This window comes from Aotus nancymaae, unplaced genomic scaffold (genome assembly GCF_030222135.1).
Source record: "Aotus nancymaae isolate 86718 unplaced genomic scaffold, 86718_ANA_hifiasm-v0.15.2.pri h1tg000011l, whole genome shotgun sequence".
Taxonomy (NCBI): Eukaryota; Metazoa; Chordata; class Mammalia; order Primates; family Aotidae; genus Aotus; species Aotus nancymaae.
The window spans coordinates 74,578,135-74,596,150 of NW_026988422.1; the positions used below are offsets into that span (position 1 = coordinate 74,578,135).

The 18,016-nt window shown below is 52.2% G+C and overlaps 1 protein-coding gene and 1 long non-coding RNA gene across 7 annotated transcripts in view; one reads left to right on the top strand and one right to left on the bottom strand.

The window, feature by feature from the left end:
- Window positions 1-1,941: 1,941 nt before the first annotated feature.
- The window catches only part of GPR68 (G protein-coupled receptor 68), a 34,104-nt gene continuing 18,029 nt past the window's right edge, over window positions 1,942-18,016 (bottom strand). The window contains exons 1-2 of one of the 5 annotated variants that reach the window (XM_021675708.2): window positions 13,841-14,597; window positions 1,942-5,965 (exon numbers count right to left, since the gene is read on the bottom strand). In XM_021675708.2, the coding sequence (XP_021531383.1) occupies window positions 4,739-5,866 (1,128 nt within the window). In that variant the 5' untranslated portion in view covers window positions 5,867-5,965; window positions 13,841-14,597 and the 3' untranslated portion in view covers window positions 1,942-4,738. Of the gene's footprint in view, window positions 5,966-8,070; window positions 11,065-11,272; window positions 12,867-13,840; window positions 14,598-18,016 lie in introns of those variants that run through there. The other 4 variants (XM_012453122.2, XM_012453123.3, XM_012453121.2 and 1 more) reach the window with 4 other exon arrangements.
- Window positions 4,521-17,636, top strand: LOC105717763 (uncharacterized). Of its 2 annotated transcripts, none has more exons than XR_002479405.2 (4): window positions 4,521-4,776; window positions 5,535-5,659; window positions 6,071-6,167; window positions 13,893-15,443. It is a non-coding gene; the product is annotated as an uncharacterized LOC105717763 (long non-coding RNA). The 2 variants fall into 2 exon arrangements; XR_010342100.1 differs by lacking the exon at window positions 4,521-4,776 and adding an exon at window positions 16,050-17,636 and having other exon boundaries at window positions 4,923-5,659; window positions 13,893-14,791.

Below are 18,016 nucleotides of genomic sequence, written 5' to 3' on the forward strand. Positions count from 1 at the left end.
TCCAATTATGATTTTTGTCCCTGATTTGGGACTGCAGAGTTCCATGCAGCGAGGGCCTCTGATTGACAGCGTACCCTGAAGTTTCTGCAATCTGGATGGCTAGAAGAGAGAAGCCTTCACTATGGTAAAGCTGCCAGCACCCTTCTGACTCATGTTTTGGGGGAAGACACGAATGGGCCTTTGTTTTTGCAATGGTAACAGCAGGCTTCTCTCCTGGCGTGGAGGCGTCTGAGGCATAACCATGTAATGGGTTGTCTTCACTGTGGGCAGAAGTTCATGGGGAGAGGATTTCAGTTGTTTTGGGAAAGAGGCTGACACCCAGGTTGAGCCCAGAGAAATCTGAAAATAGGGGTCCTAGACTCAGTGACGCATCCAAAGCCCCCAACCCGCTACAGGGAGAAGCAGGCCTGTGGTCCCACAGCAGGTGCTCAGGTGCAAGGGAGGGTCAGGAGAAGACCCCTTAGCGGGGCCCAGTCCAAGGACTGCAGGAGCTCTGCGTTCTAGGATCCAGTTTTGACGCTTGTCCATTCCACAATAGGATTCCTGCTTAGACCTTTAGGAACGTTTTGCTCAGCTTTGCTCTTTTGTCCTAGCCTTAACTGTGCTTTGGGGAAGCGCCTGTGTCTGTGGGATGGCCATGGGGAACGTGGCTGCAGCCTGGAGAAGTTGGTTACAGGGAGACAGGAGATGACCTGCAGGGAATGATGGGGTGCCTTAAGGTGAGATATGGGCCTGGTGCCAACCAGAATGGATCTGTGGGACACAGGAGCATCCCTGGGCGTTTCCAAGAACATTGAGGGGAGGCGATCCTGGTAAACAGTGCGTGGGATGCTCCGTGGATAACAGGCAGCCTATAGACCTTGGCCTGTTGAGGGGAGAAGGAGCCACACAGACTCTGCAGGAGGTGGATCAGAGGCAAGTGAGCCAGCTGAGAAGGTCAGCACTCTGGCCGGGCGTGGTGGCTCACACCTGTAGTCCCAGCACTTTGGGAGGCCGATATGGGCAGATCCCAAGGTCAAGAATTCGAGACCAGCCTGACCAACATGGTGAAACCCTGTCTCTGCTAAAAATACAAAAATTAGCTGGGTGTGGTGGTGCACACCTGTAATCCCAGCTACTCAGGAGGCTGAGGTGGGATAATTGTTTGAACCTGGGAGGCGGAGTTTGCAGTGAGCTGATTGCACCACTGCACTCCAGCCTGGGCTACAGAGCAAGCAAGACTGTCTCAACAAAACAAAACAAAACACCCGTTAAGTTGAGGTGTCTGTCTATCAGAACAGAGCTGTCTGTCAGAAACTAGCCAGATGCTCAACAATTCTGCCTCTTTTTCCTGCATCCACAGGAAAACTACATTCCCCAGCCTCCCTTGCAGTTAGGTTGGGGCCACATGACTGGGATCTCACCAATGGAGTGTGAGTAGCAGGGATATAAACCATTTCCACACTTGGCCAAAAACCCCTGTGAGATTCTCTTTTTGCTGCTTCCCCTTACCTGTGTGGATGAAAAGGGAAGACCCCGAGATGATAGACTCTGGTGATGGGAGGATCCTGAATCAGGGCCATCACTTTGGGAAAGACTTGCCAGAAAGTCGCCTCTCATTGGACTTTGCATGAAGTTTTCTGCCCTGAAATAAGTCGTCCTGGGTAGTAGTGAGTTGTCATTGGTGGTGCTAGTAGAGAGACTGGACTATCATTTTTGGGGAATGCAGAGGGGAGACTTCATGGAGAGGGAACTGGATATTATGACTTCTCTGGTATACATCAGCACTGATATCTAACGTGTAATTTAGCAGTGTTCTTCTAAAAGTTGTTGAATTAAAGCAAATGGGATTGAAATCCCAACATTTCCCCAGAGTACTGGGCACTATTATAACCTCAGGATGAATGCCATCTGTCTTAGTCCATTTTCTATGGCTATAACAAAATGCCACAGACTAGGTAATTTATAAAGAACAGGCATTTATTTGGCTGTGGTTCTAGAGACTGGGAAATCCAAGAACATGGTGCCAGCATCTGGCAGGGGTCATCTCATGGCAGAAAGCAGAAAGGCAAGCAAGCTCTGAAGACAGAGGAAAAGGGGACTGAACTTCCCCAATAACAAACCCTCTCCCACCATATATCATTAATCCATGACCTAACACCTATTAAAGGTCCAACCTCTCCACACAGTTACAATGGCAATGAAATTTCAGCATGAGTTTTGGAGGGGACATTCAATTCATAGTATTATCAAAGACCACTGTCTTGCCAGATGATTTCCAGGGATAGAGGCTTCAGGATCACCAGCTACAAGGAGTGGGTTTTTCAGGAAAGCAATGAGCCAAGAGGGTCAGAGTCTAACTCTCTTTCGGTTAGACCAGCCAGAGGAAAGCAGCAGATGGGGATGTATTTCATGCTGAAAATTTCTCCCACTCTTGTCTGGCCAAACCCACAGAGCGGTATGTGTAACAGGAAGATGAGCCCTGTGTATAAACAGGAAGAGGAGCCCTCATCTGACTAAACACTGGTGAATAAGAAATAAATCCTAATGGTTTCTGTCACCTTCCAAACCAGATGGACTTTTTCTCCCACCCATCCTCTCAGGAGAGAAAGGAGTCATAATCCCCAATAATGTCCTTAGTCTGTTTAGAAGAAGGATCTACTCTTCTGGAACACTCCAGGACTCTAGGAGCCTGTCCCAGAGGGGGATTAAGTGACCAAGATCAAATTTACATTTTAATATGATGCAGTTAATCCTCAGTGATAAACATGGCATATGCCACTGTTGAGAACATGCTCCAGCCTAAAGAGACAGGTCAGCAAATGTGGGCCTCGCCAAACAAAGCGCTGTTACTGAGGACGGCCCCACAGAGATGAAGGCACCAGGCCCTTCTGCATTGGAAATCTTCTCTAGTGAGGAGGGGGTGGCCTGATGGAGCCCTCCCTCACTGTGGGGAGCAGCTACCCAGCAGATACAAGGGATCCTGTGGTCAAGGACAGAGCGGGTGATATTCTCCAAACCACATGACTGGGCTCTGCCCTCAAAAGGGAGTTGTCCAAATTAGGCCCCAGAGCGAATTTGCAACACCACGCTCAAGAGCTGGGTGGCACTTTATGAATCTCAAGCAGAGGGAGAGAAGGCTGTACTTCACTCAAGGGCTGTGTCCTTCTCCACCATTGTTGGGTGATCAAGTGCAAATCCCCTAATCACTCTGCTTGAGTTTGCCCTGAGAAGGTCAACCCCTGGCCCTTCCTGACTCCTTTGGTTCTTCAAGGGCTCTCTAGATGCCCCAGTGTTGGGAATCCCCTACCCTATAAGGACCATGGCATACTTCCAAGGTGTCTGGTTACTTTGCTTTATTTGCAGACTCAAGTTTGCTACATAAATCCATTGCACAGTCAACACACGTACACTTGGCAAAAAGAGAGGACAATACAAAAATACAGCTCTTGATAGTAAATGATACTGCCCTCAGCTCATCCCAATTCGTAGTCAGTGGGAAAGCTGGTGTTTAAGGTCAACATAAGAGGAAGAACTGTGTAACGAGGCATGGACACTTCCACCAATGTCACTGACCCAGGAGGATCCTGGGCTGAGTTGCATGGACTCTCGTTGGCTGTGTGGTCATTTCTGTCACCTTCAAACTTGGTCACTTCCTCCTCTAGGAAGGGGAAGAGAATCTCCCCATGTCACTGGACACCCTTCACAAGGATCTGAGCAGGGGCTGCTCAGTCAAAGCCAAGGGTAGTCCTGGGACCACCGTGAGCACCCCTCCCTGGGGCACCTCCAGCCTGGGCTGTTTGCCTCTGAGCAGCCCTGATGAAAGGGCTAAGAGACATAGCACAAAGGGAAGAGGGGAAGGGAGACTGAGGAAGGGGTTCTGCCTGGGCCTCCCTTTGGTAGATTCCAGAAATGTTTACTGATGCTAACTTCTGCTCCTCGCCCCTGGTCCCTTCTTGGAAGAAGCCCATGTAGCCTCTTGGTTCTGAGGAATTTGAGTTGCAGGCCTTGGAAGGGCATGACCTGGGAAGTCAGAGCTGGTCCCAGCCCACCGACCAGAAGGTCTGAAGGGCTAGCATTTCTGTGGAGGGGGGCAGGTCTCCTGGGGCAGCCAGCGGCTCTCCCAGTTCTTGTGGCTGGAGCTAGCGTCCTCCTCTGCCTATAGCTCCCCCACTCCCCGACCCCGGCTTGAGTCCCAAACACCCCCTACCTTCCCTCTCCCCTCCTCCCTTCCTTCACCCCTCCTCCCTTCCTTCTTCCCCTTTTCCTTCCCCCCATTCCTCCCCGCTCCTGCCTTCCTTCCCCCTCCAGTCTTCACTTCCCACCCTGCTGTGGGCAGGACTCCAGTGCTGGTCCCACCGGGGCATCTGGACAGGCACTGTCTGTGACAACAGTGGCACTGGAAGCCCTGGCAGGTAAACCCCAAGCCTCCCACCCTCCACGTCCTCACAGTCCCCATGCACAAACCCTCTGCAGGAAGCAGGCCAGGAAGCACAGTTCACTGTCTCCCCGCCCCAGCTGCCCCAGCTTGGCCACATCATACTCTGCGGCAGAGGCCACCATGAGCCGACGGGGGCTTATTCCCACCCTCGATGGTCTCAGTGGGCTCAGCAAGCGAGAACAGGCTTCCGGAGTCACAGGGTCCTCGCCGCCTCGGCAGAAAGCTGCACTGGTGCTGAGTGAAACAGGAAGTGGCCAACCCTGAGGCCTGTGGGCTGAAGGCTCCTGCCTCACGTGCCCCACCCACGGGGGACCCAGGCTAGGCCGAAGCGCCTGTGGGGGACCCTCCCGCTCCTGGTGAGTTAGGGGTCTGGAAGGCCGGGTGGAGCTTGGTCAACAGCTCGGGCTCCTCGCCCTGGGCCCCGCTTTTCCCGGAGGCCTCGGGGGCACCCAGTGGGTAGGTCTCCCGGGCCCGGCCGGTCCTGGAGCAGGTGAGGAAGGCCAGGCAGGCCCCACGGAGCCGGGCCAGGTCCCGGTGGGTGGTCTCGCTGACGAAGCAGTAGAGCACGGGGTCGGCAACGCAGTTGAAGCTGGTGAGCAGGAGGGAGAAGTGGTAGGCGTTGAAGATGCCCTTGGCGAACTCGCAGCTGGCCTCCCAGAGGCTGCGCACCAGCAGCAGCACGTGGTAGGGCAGGAAGCAGGCCAGGAAGATGACCACGGTGCTGAGCACCAGCCGCTGGATCTGGTCCTTGCGGCTCTTCTGGGTGCCGTGGCTCCGGCGCACGGCGCGCAGGATGCCCTGGTAGGAGGCCAGCAGCAGGCAGATGGGGAAAAAGAAGCCCACCAGGAAGCGGTAGTAGTTGATGCCGCGCTGCCACGCCTGGATGGGGTAGTGCTCGAAGCACACGCGGTGCTGGTCCTCGTCCTCGATGACCTCCTCATGCATCAGGAAGTAGATGCTGGTCAGCAGCTCCTTGGCCCAGATGACCACGCTGATGCCCACGGCTGCCTTCAGGGTCCGGAACTGGTGGAAGCGGAAGGGATGGGCCACAGCCAGGTAGCGGTCGACAGAGATGCAGCAGAGGAAGCCCACGCTGATGTAGATGTTCTCATAGAGGAGGATGCCGCACACCTGGCACGACAGGTCGCCGTGTGACCAGTTGTCATGCTGCAGCACATACTGCAGCCAGAAGGGCAGCGAGCAGATGTAGAAGAGGTCGGCCACCGTCAGGTTGCACAGGTACACGCCCAGCTCGTTCCGGGCCTTGATCTGCAGGTAGCCGAAGTAGAGGGACAGGCAGTTGGCCGGGAAGCCCACCACCAGCACCATGACATAGACCACCGGGGCCAGCGTCTGGTGGATGGTGTGGTCAATGGTGCAGCTCATCGAGGAGTTGTCTGCAGTGATGTTCCCCATCTTTGGGCCTGGAGGGGCCTCACCCCTCATGGACTCAGGGACCGGGCCTGTCTCTCTACCGCCATCCGGTTTATAGACGGTGGTTCAAGCTCTACCAAGGGCTGGGCATCACTGGTGGTGGGCGAGACCCTGAAAGTCAGAGGCAGGAAAAGCTTAGAATAATAGTAGCTAGCATGTATGTAGCATCTGCTGTGTGCTAGGCACCGTTCTGACTTCTTTACTCGTTTAATTTAGAAGGTGTGCTGGCCTGCCAACTCCAATTGAACTAGAATGTCTCAACGGCCGGACATGATGGCTCACACCTGTATTTCCAGCACTTTGGGAGGCCAAGGTGGGTGGATCACCTGAGGTCAGGAGTTCCAGACCAGCCCGGTCAACATGGTAAAACCCCGTCTCTACTAAAAATACAAAATTTAGCTGGGCATGGTGGCATGGATTAATATAACTGTAATCCCAGTTACCCGGGAGGCTGAGGCAGGGGAATTGCTTGAACCTGGGAGGCGGAGGTTGCAATGGGCCAAGATCGTGCCACTGTGCTCTAGCCTGGGTGACAGAGGGAGACTCCATCTCAATAAAACAAACAAACACTAAGAATATATCCAAATGAGTCACATACCAAGATGCTGAAGGGTAGCTTACATCTCCCCTCCCCATTCCCTGGCTTTGCCAATTTATTCCCTAACCTTTATATATTTTCCTGCCCCCTTGGTGTAGCAAGTAAGCCTGGAGGTTCTCATGAGCATGTGCCCATCCTGAGCCTGCTCTCCCAGGGAGACTTGGGGCAAAGATCAGTTCTAACCCACACACGACGGCGGCACCCTCATCCGCAGCAAGAGGCGTCATTCCCATTTGTCCTATTTGCTCACAGGAATGTACTACGTAGGTCCATTAACACTGAGGCCACCGCCCCTCATGGTGGCCTCTCCAGATAGCATCAGAAGAGGTCCAACCTTGTCCGCACTTTACCACATTCTGGTAAGAAACAAAAGCCCAGTTTCCTGCAAGCATAGCCTGGACTCCCGGGTGCTCACCCAGCAAGACCTACCTCACCTCTCCATGGAGCTCCAGGAAAGCTCTGGACCAAGGCCCCAGGACGTGAGTGCCAGGCCAAGGCCAGCTATGTACAGACTGTGCAAGCCACTTACCTTGTCTGAGCCTCAGTTTCCTCACCTGTCAAATGGAGATAAAACGCTTACCCTCGGGGGTCAGTATCAGGGCCACATCAAATGATGGATATGAGAACACAGGGCATTGTTTTTCCAGAAGCAAAGAGGAGGAGTAAGAGATTATAATCTTGCTGGAGTTAGTGAAAAGTTTCTATTTATTGGCCAGGTGTGGTGGCTCACACCCGTAATCCCAGCATTCTGGGAGGCTGAGGTGGGCAGATCACTTGAGATCAGGAGTTTGAGACCAGCCTGGCCAACATGGTGAAACCCCATCTCTCCTAAAAATCAACCGGGCATGCTGACAGGTGCCTGTAATCCCAGCTAGCTACTCGGGAGGTTAAGGCACGAGAATCACTTGAACATGGGAGGCAGAGTTTGTAGTGAGCTGAGATCGCAGCACTGTGCTCCAGCCTGGGTGACAGAGCAAGACTCCATCTCAAAAAAAAATAAAAAAAAAAAGTCCTATTATTGAGGATTTAACAAAAAGAATATTCCAGATATACAAATAAGTTTGAGCAAGATATAATACAATGTTTTGGCTGGGCGCAGTGGCTCACACCTGTAATCCCAGCACTTTCGGAGGCAGAGGCAGGTAGATCCCTGAGGTCAGGAGTTCGAAGCCAGCCTAGCCAACATGGTGAAACCCTGTCTCAACTAAAAATACAAAAATTAGCCAGGTGTTGTGGTGGGCACCTGTAGTCTCAGCTATTTGGGAGGCTGAGGCATGACAGTCACCTGAACCCAGGAGGTAGAGGTTGCAGTGAGCTGAGATCATGCCACTGCACCCTAGCCTGGGTAACAGAGCAAGACTCTGTCTCAAAAACAAAACAAAACAAAACCTCCTTGGATGAATAGGCGAATGGCACTTCCCGTCTTCCAGGTGAGGAAACTACAGTTCTGAAGGGCAAGTGACTTGCCTGGAGCCAGCCTGAGGAAGGACACATTGCTGCTGGAATCCAGGTCTCCTTGCTCCCCATCCCACCTCCCTGCCACGCACAGTCTCCGCTTGAGACTCAGCTCCCAACCTCTCAGTTCCCAGCAAACAGGGACTCCCAGTCTCTGACTCACCTCTTCCGTCCTCTTCAGGACACTGGCCTAGATTTTCAGTGATGGTGGTGGAGGGAGGTGCTTCTTGTTTTCGTTGTAGTAAAATGCACATAAATAACATTTACCACTGTAGCCACTTGTAAGTGGCATTAAGTACATCGACACTGTTGTGCGACCATCGGCACCCTCCATCTCCAGAACTCTTTTCATCTTGCAAAATTAAAACTCTATACCCATTAAATAATACCTCCCAGCCCCTAGCAACCACCATTTCTGTCTCTGTGAACTTGACTATTGTGGGTACCTCATATAAATGGACAAACAGTATTTGTCCTTTTGTGTCTGGCATATTTGTCTCAGTATAATGTCTTCAAGATTCATCCACACATGTCAGAATTTCCTTCCCTTTTAAGGCTGAATAATGGTCCATTGTATGCACAGCCCACATTTGGTTTATCCATTCACTGATGGGCACCGGGACTTTTTTATTAGGCTATTGTGAATGAAGCTGCTATGAACATGAGTGTTGAAAGAGCTGTTCAAGTTCCCACTTTCAGTTCTTTTGGGTATATACCCGGGATTGGAATTGCTGGGTCATATGTTGGTTCTATTTTTAATTGTTTGAGGAACCACCATACCCTTTTCCATCATGGCTGCACCAGCTTACATTTCCACCAGCAATGCACAAGGGTGGGTTTTGGGTTGGTTGGTTTGTTTTCACTCGTATGTTGTGGCGGTGAGAGAAAGGGGAGAAGGCGCAGCTGAAGCCCGTGATCCAAAAACTGCCCACAACCCAGTGAATCAGAATTCGGCCCTAGTCACCCTCCTCTTGCCAGCCCTCCTGTCCCTGAATTCCACGCTCACATCTGTGGGGCCAAATGCTTTGCCAGGATTACAAATCCACAGCAGCCCATGTTCCCGAATGGTCCCCAGGGCACCTATCCAGAGCCGTTCCTGTTTCAGGAATTTACTTCAGGGTCTCTGCAGTCCGTACAAAATCCACCCACAGGAAGATAAAATCCATTCATAAGCACAGGCCCCCAGGCTCCCCGCAAACGGCAAATGAAATCCCCATGAAAACACAACCAGCCGTCTTGGAAATTCGCTGAACGTCACCAGGCTGTGGTTTACGAGTGGTGGGTGTATATGTGCATAGGGTGGTGCTTCCTCTTCCCCAGGCCAACAATAAGCTAATTCTGGCAACCAAAGTCAGAAACATTTAAGCCCACAGAACAAAGAAGAAACATTTACTACATTTAGATGAAAGCACCCCCTACGTTCATTTTGGAGAGAAAAGAGGGTTTTGGTATTCCAATGCTGCTGTCCTTGAACTTAGGTGCATCAGAATCCCCTGGCGAATTTGTTACGACGGATTGCTAAGCCTCCCCTCCAGAGTTGCAGACTCAGTGGGTCCGGGGTGGGGCTCAAGAATTTTACATTTCAGACAAGCTGCCAGGTGACGGGAATGCTGCCAGCCCATGGACCACACTTTGAGTAGCAAGGTACTAGGAGCTTCTGGAAGGTCCCAGGTTCGACTCCTGAGCACATAAGCCCTACAAGAGCTCCCAAGGCAGGGAAACAGAGGCAGCTGGAAGGGGAATGTGATCCAACAGGACCTTGTGGGCAGAAGAAGAACGCAGCCCTTGCGATGTCTCCTGGCTGATTCAAGGCGTCAAGAAAGGGTGATTAAACCTGAGTACTTACACCTTTTATTTGCAAAATACTTTAGAGTGTACAGAGCTTTTCAGTCTGTTCTCTTGTCCAATTTTAAAAACAGCTTTTTAGAGATGTCTCCATTCTACAGATGAGAAAACCGAGGTCGGCGAGATGGAGCAGTACCCTGGCTTTCACTGAGCAAGTGTGTGTAGAGCATCTCCGATGTTCACAGCACCAGGCTAGACACGGGGGACTTAGGGGTCACAAGAAATGGGCTGGGTGTGATGGCTCATGCCTGTGATCTCAGCACTAGCTGAGGCGAGAGGATCACTTGAGCCCAGGAGTTCAAGACCAGCCTGGGCAACATAGTGAGACTCTGTCTCTATATAAAATTTAAAAATTAGCTGGGACTATAGGTGTGGTGGTGCACACCTATAGTTCCAGCCAATCAGAAGGCTGAGGTGGGGGGATCACTTGAGCCCAGGAAGTCGAGGCTGCAGTGAGCCATGTTTGTGTCACTGCACTCCAGCCTGCGTGACAGAGTGAGACGCCCATCTCAAGCAAATGCAAGAAATGGCTCCCAGCCACGGGAATCTGCAAGCTTGAGAGACAGGAATGCCATGTGCACACATCACTAGCATGCAAGGCAGTATGGCGGGTGCAGTGGGCATCTCTCCCACACACATTAAACACGGGTTTGCCCTTTTTACTCCATGTGCACTCGCTGTGGGATGGCTGACTCTCCGTGGTTTCAACCCCACCTACACTCTGATGACTCCCAGGTCTCTCCCAGGATAAAGACATAACTGGCTTCCTGCCACTCACAGGATATGCTCAGTGAGGCCCACACTGGGTCCATCATTTTCTCCACTGGTCAGTTCTTGGAAGGGGCATCCCCACCTGCCCAGTCACTCATGTCAATGGCTGGCCTTCAACTTTCTCCCTCATCTTCATCCATAGCATCCAGTTAATTTCCAAGTTCTGCCATTTTCAACTCCTAAGTATTTCCTACATCCATCTCCTCCTCTTCAGCTCTCTCACCAGCACCCTAGATAGGCTTGGTCAAGACCTCCTTCCCAGAGTCAGTGCAACAGCCTGGGAAATCTTACCACTCTCAAAGCCATCCTCTAAACATAAATCTAAGCCAGTCACACCCTGCTGCAAATGCTTCCATGGTTCTCCAGTCATCCACCCATCCATCCATCTGTTCATCCATCCATTCACTCATCCATCCATCCATCCACCCACCCATCCATCCATCCATCCATCCACCCATCCATCCATCCATCCATCCATCCACCCATCCATCCATCCATCCACCCATTCACCCATTCACCCATCCATCCATCCATCCACCCATCCACCCATCCACCCATCCATCCACCCATCCATCCATCCACCCATCCATCCATCCATCCATCCATCCATCCATGCATCCAGGTATTCATTCATACAACAAATTTGGAGTATCTATTATATGAAAGGCACAACACTAGACATTGGCCCCAACTAACAAGTGGCTTTTAGTCTTAAGGTGGAGGAGAGAAGATAAGTGAAACAAGCTCACCAAGAGAGGACAGGATTTTATGAGCATTCATAGGTGGGGACCTCATCCTGTCAGGAAATGCCTTCCAGAGCATCGGCAGTTACACTAAGATCAGGAGAAGGAGGAAGTGCTGCCCAAGCAGAGGAGAGTGTCTGCCTGTGGAAAGTGTGTCCAAATGGCCAAAATGCAAGAGGGAGAGAAGGTGCAGATTTGCGGAACTGAAAGTAGGTTGGCGTGACCTGTGAGGTAGGCAGGAAGAGAGAGGAAACAGTGTGAAGCTGTAGAAACTGACAAGTAATTACAAGGGAGGTGGAGAACAACCAGGGGCAAATCAGAGATTTGTTGTGGTGCCTGGTCTATAAAGACCTCCCAAAAATTATTTGTTGGATGGATTGCGGGGGCGGGTAGGTGAACGAATGAATGGAGGGCTAGAGGTAGCCAGATAGATGGGTGAGTGGATGGGTGGACAGATGGATATATGGGTGGCTGGATAGGTGAGTGGATAGATGGGTGGGTGGGTGGATAAGTGGATGGGTGAATGTGTAAATGGACGCATGGGTGAGGGGAAGATGGATAGATGGATGAGGGAATGGGTGGCAGACAGATTATGGGTGGGTGGATAGGTGAGTGGGTGAGTTGGTGAGTGAGTGGACGGGTGAATGATGGGGGGTTGAAGCTGGGTACTGGGACAGTGGGGATATCACTAGTAGAAACAGGACAGTGAGGAGGAGGAATCACTGTTTTCCCCTCTGCTCAGGCTGTCTGAGCTGGTCTGAGGGTCCTGCGTTTTCACCAGTACCTTCCCTTCTACTGTTCCCTGAGGACAGCCACCCCTAGATGGAAACTCCGCCTTGCCCTCTACCTCGTCTCCACGGGAACCTTGCTCCTAAAAGATCAAAGGACACAGTGGATGCAAAAATATTCTGTAAATGGAAAAACGCAGATGTGTAGAAGAACTAAGCCACATCTGTTGAGGGCTCTGCCTTCAACAGAAACTTCAGGGAAGTTTCTGAACATTTATTCTCTCTTTCAACCCCACTCTCATCAGCTCCCACTTTCTCAATGGATATAAATGAAAAACTGAAGCTCAGAGAAATGAACCAACCTGCTCAAGAATCCACAGTTGAGATGTGGCAGGCCAGGTCTGGAGCTCGGACTGGTCCACACTTGCCTTGACCTGTGCTCTCTGACTATCATGATCATCCCGCCACCACCACCGTCAACCCCCTAGCTCAGTCAAGCTCCAGTCCTCACAGATGCCGCAGCAATGGCCACCAGGCTTGGTCCTGGGCTGGCCCCTTTCACCTGGGGTATGCTTTAGCAAGTCAACCATGCTTTCAATGCCCCCAAAGGAAAACCCGCCATATGTGCAGTCTGTGGTTTGGGAGGGCATTGGGAAAAAGAATCAAAACAACACTTAATTTTCTAGCTAAGAAATGAGAAAAACTACAGAGTGACCCAACACCTAAAAGCAAATCTTTAGCAAATGCAAATCAGCACAGAGGCCTCCAGGGACTTTAATGACCAAGAGAAACGAAGCTACCAACAGGAAGGAAAGGCCTCTCTGACTAAGCTAGGAGTCTCTTGCATGCACCAGGTCAGAAGGCGGAGGTGCAGTGGCTCAAGCCTGTAATCTCAGCACTTTGGGAGGCTGAGGCGGGCGAATCACCTGAGGTCAGGAGTTCGAAACCAGCCTGGCCAATGTGGTGAAACCCCGTCTCTACTAAAAATACGAAAATATTAGTCGGGCATGGTGGCCCATGCCTGTAATCCCAGCTACTTGGGAGGCTGAGGCAGGAGAATCGCTTGAACCCAGGAGGTGGAGATTGTAGTGAGCCAAAATCATACCACTGCACTCCAGCCTGGGCAGCAGAGCAAGACTCCATCTCAAAAAAAAAAAAAAAAAAAGAAGGCGGAGGTGCGTAAATGCTGGATTCCAGCTGGCACATAAATAGTGATCTAACTCGCCCCCCCTCCGTGCGGCACACACAGGCACGCACACAGACAGTTACTCATGCTGTCAAGGCGGCTCACGGAGCCCCAAGCCCACAAGAGCTGGGGAGTTTCCCGAGGGATCAGCTTCCTTTTCCTTCAGTTGGCCAAACCTCTGCATGCTTTACACAAGGCTGTTTCATTCTCTGAAAGTGCTTGATTTTCCCTCTGGGGAGAGGAGAGAAATCAGGCTGCATTTGTCCTTAGTCCCCATTCTCCTCCCAGATCACCTCACACAAGGAACAACGTGGACCATAGCATCTCACTTTTAGAACCCTTGTCACTGTTTCAAACATCAGTCCCATCTGGGCTCACAAAGTCCCTGTGAGTCAGGTGGGGCTGGCATTGCCAAGCCATTTCTCAGAACCCGAAGCCCAGAAAGGCTAAAGCGAGGCGGCGGGGGGGTCAAACTCACAGTCAGTTGGGGTGGATCTGAATCCAGAACCCAGGCGTCTAGGCACCAACTTGCCACCTTTGAGCTTTTTGGATCACAAGCAATAGCAAGAAATATACCTGACATCGCGACCCAGCACACACAGACATACGCGCACCCACACATCTGTACAAAGCAACAAACTTCCCCAAAGCAATACTTACCCGACTTCTTGCCACGCACTCTGATCGTTTCTATTCTATTTCAATTTTTAAGATGCAGGTCATGAGCTACGAAGTTGATTTACTGACCCACGAATGGGTCACAACCTGCAGTTTGGAAACACCTGGCTGGACCCGCACCTGTGCTTTCCAGCTTCTCACAGAGCCTCCCGGCCCCAGGAAGGCGGCGTGGTCTCTGCAGCCAGGTGAGGAGCAGACAGCTGCTGAAATCAGGATGGAGGGAGTCACCTGAGGGGGCACGCTGCCTGCCCCAGCTGGGCTCTGCCCTCAAACCTCAGACAGCTGGGCTTTCTGCAGAGGCTCTGCAGGAGCCTGGGCACCCTTGCAGCCACGACCCCAGCTCTCCCTCCAGCGATTTCCCGCAGCCTGAACCTCCCAGCTCCGGCTAGAAAATCCCCAGCTGGAGGCTGCCCATTCCGGAGCTGAGGCAGAATCATGTGAACTCCAATCTGGTGTCAGGCTGGGCGGTTGCCGAGGAACCACTCACCAGCCAGAGGCTGAGGGCGGCGGAACGGCTCCCTCCACGCATCCTCCCCTGCTCTCCATGCTACCCGGAGTCAGTGAGCAGCGGCCGGGAATGTGAAAGCCTGAGCTAGGGGCAGGTGCCCTCAGATCTGCGTTGGGGGTGGAAGAGGAGGGGGTGTGCTAATTCTACCCACTAAACCACCTTTGAGCACCTACAGGATACCAGGATCCAGGCAAGGGCGGGGGAAGCCGCCAGCATCAGGGTCAGTGGAGTTCAACCCTGGCCACGCACTTGAATTTTTTTTTATAGGCTGGGGGCCTATAAAAAAAATACCCGTGCCCGGGCCCCACCCAGGGCTGGGGAAATCACGCTTCCTGGAAGTGAGGCGCCAGCATCAATGGTTTTAAAGCTCCCTGGACAGTCATAGAGAGCAGTGAAGGTGGGGAACCACGGATGTCGTGAGGCAGGTAGGATCCTGTTTGGCAGAGCAGCAGAGCGAAGGCAGTGGAGCCAAGGCTCTGGGCATGAGTAAGGATAAGGTGGGCATCAATGTTTTAAACTGTGTCGGTCCCCAGAGCAAGGACCAAGCCCAGGGCTCAGCCCACAGGGGGGCCTTCTGGCTCTCAGGAGCATTTACTAAACTCCCTCCCTCACACACAGAGCACGGAGGATGGAAAGGCACAGCGGGGCAAAAACTCTTGACCAGGGAGGGCCCGACAGCTAAACGGTGCTAGAGCTGTGGCTGGAAGCTGCTGCCGACTTCCATTGTCATGCTCTTTGGCTTAACCATCCCTCTCCAAGGCAGTCTCCTGGGAAGTTGAGTGTAAGCTACATTGCCAGAGCCGGGAAGCCTACAGACACGGTGCAGGGGGCCGCCAGGGCTCGAGTGAGTTCTTCCTGCCGGAAGTAGCCAGAGCCCTGTGCTTAGTCCCTGCTCTGGGGACCAAGTTTAAAACATTGTTGCCCATCTTATTCATGCCAAGATCCTTGGCTCCACTACCCTCGCTCTGCTGGTAGGGGTCTAAGGAAATCCCCGTCGGTGGGTCGTGGGCCCTCCAAGCAAATGCTACCACATAGCAGGCCTTTAAAAGACTGTTTCCGGCTGGGTGCAGTGGCTCACACCTGTAATCCCAGCATTTGGGAGGCCGAGGTGGGTGGATCACCTGAGGTCAGGAGTTTGAGACCAGCCTGGCCAACATAGCAAAATCCTGTTTACTAAAAATATAAAAATTAGCTGGGTATTGTGGTGGGTGCCTGTAACCCCAGCTACTTGGGAGGCTGAGGCAGGAGAATCACTTGAACCTGGCAGGCAGAGGTTGCAGTGAGCTGAGATCGAGCCACTATACTCCTGCCTGGGAGACAAGAACAAAACTCCATCTCAAAAAAAAAAAAAAAAGTTTCCTATGTCAGTTGCTTCTTGTAGGCCTTATGTTACAAGCAAAGGCTTCAAGTTGTTATCGTGCAGAAGTGTACATTGAGACACACGTGCTATCTCTGAGTTGCGGAAGTGTGGCTGGCTTTCCCTGATGTCATATGGGAGGACTGGGGGGATAGGAGTGTAGGACTGACTTATTAGTGACTTCCTGGCTACCCCTAGGACACAGCCTGCCAGAGAGAGCATCTCTGGCCCTCTACGGGGTGGCCTGGCCTAACAGGCTGTGCACACACAGGCTGTCTATACCTGCAGGAACCACTAATGGCATGGTGTCTCCCTCCTCCCTCCAGCACCCCCAGGGACCAGCAAGCTGCCCCAGCCCCTCTGCCAGCAGCACCTGCCCTACTGCACTTGGAGTAAGGACCAGCCTTCGGGATGAAGAAGGAGGGGTGAAACTTTCTTTGGTTTTACTCAAATTGGCTGAGCCCATGTCTTTGTGAAATGCTGGCTCAGTAAAAGAAAAAAGAGCCCATGCTGTGCGCCGTGCTCTACTTTGGGCTGGGATTTTGTCTTTATTCTAAAATCGGAAGGGAAGACTAGAAGTATTAGTGACACAGCAGCAGCCCGAGGAGTCCTGGAGTCCCCATAACCGCCACCCACTCTGTAAACTTCTATGCAGGGGTAGTGAGTCTATCATAGAAATGCAACCTCACTGGCTGCAGTGGCTCGCACTTGTAATCCTATCACTTTGGGAGGCTGAGGCGGATGCTTGAGTCCGGGAGTTCAAGACCAGCCAGGGCAACATGGCAAAACCCTGTCTCTACAAAAAGTACAAAAAAAATTAGCCAGGCATGGGGATACACCCCTGTGGTCCCAGCTACCAGGGAAGCTGATGTGGGAGGATCGCCTGAGCCTGGGAAGTCAAGGCTGCAGTAAGCTGTGATTGCACTACTGTACCCCAGCCTGGGTGACAGAGTGAGACCCTGTCTTAAAAAAAGAAAAAGAAAAAGAAGCATGGCTTCAAGAGCAGGCCCTGGCCCCTCTCCTCCCAGCCAGGCTTCTGCCTTTCAGTCCAGAGTGGCAGAATCCTGCGAGTGGCCACTGAGCAGAGGGGACCCCTCCTCTGTGTCTCCTCCCTCCTAGAAGGATATATGGGCCTAAATCGGGCCAGGCTTGCCACTTGCATTCATTTTTTCACTCTTGTTCTCTCTCTGTCTTTCTCCCCCAACGCCCCCTACCCAGGTAGTCGTGAAGCATTATAGACCCCCACCGGGATGGCAGCCCCAGCAGGCTGGACTGAGCCCAGACATCCCCATCAAGCCTCCAACATAAACATCTGCTCCAGGCACCTGAGTGGGTGGACCTTTCCAAACATCTCTGGAGGATACTTTGAGGGCAGCAGGGCCCTAGGCCATGAGGCTTTTGGACACTCCTGGCCTCCCAGGGGTCCAGACAGCCGGGAGTCAGCATAGAGAGGACCCTAAGGTCTTCCCTGAGCTGGTGGCATCATGCAGGGTCTCCAGCACCTGGAAGCAACTCCATGGCCACTTGGTGGGCAGCACAGGGTGGAGGGAGAGTCAGAGCACAGGCTCTGGGTCAGACTGGGGAGGTCAAGTCCCCATTCTACCCCTCTCAGGCTATGTGATCTTAACATGGTTTGGCTGTGTCCCCACCCAAATCTTATCTTGAATTATAGCTCCCATAATTCCTATGTGTTGTGGGAGGGACCCAGTAGGAGGTAATTGAATTGTGGGGTGGGTCTTTCTGGTGCTCTTCTCATGATAGTGAATGTCTCACGAGATCTGACGGTTTTGTAAAGAGGAATTCCCCTGCACAAGTTCTCTCTTGTCTGCCACCATGTAAGATGTGACTTTCACCTTCCGCCATGATTGTGAGGCCTCCCTACTCACACAGAACTGTAAGTCCATTAAACCTTTATTTATTTATTTATTTTGAGATGGAATCTCACTCTGTTGCCCAGGCTGGAGTGCAGTGGTGTGATCTTGGCTCACTGCAACCTCCACCTCCTAGGTTCAAGCGATTCTCCTGCCCCAGCCTCCTAAGCAGCTGGGATTACAGGTGCCTGCCACCACACCCAGCAATTTTTTTGTATTTTTAGTAGAAATGGGGTTTCACCATGTTGGCCAGGCTGGTCTTGAACTCCTAACCTCGTGATTCTCCCACCTCAGCCTCCCAAAGTGCTGGGATTATAGGTGTGAGCCACTGTGCCCCACCAAACCACTTTTTTGTTACTTTAGTTTATCTTTTTGAGGAGCGAGACTCTGTCACCCAGGCTGGAGTGACACCTGAGCCCAGG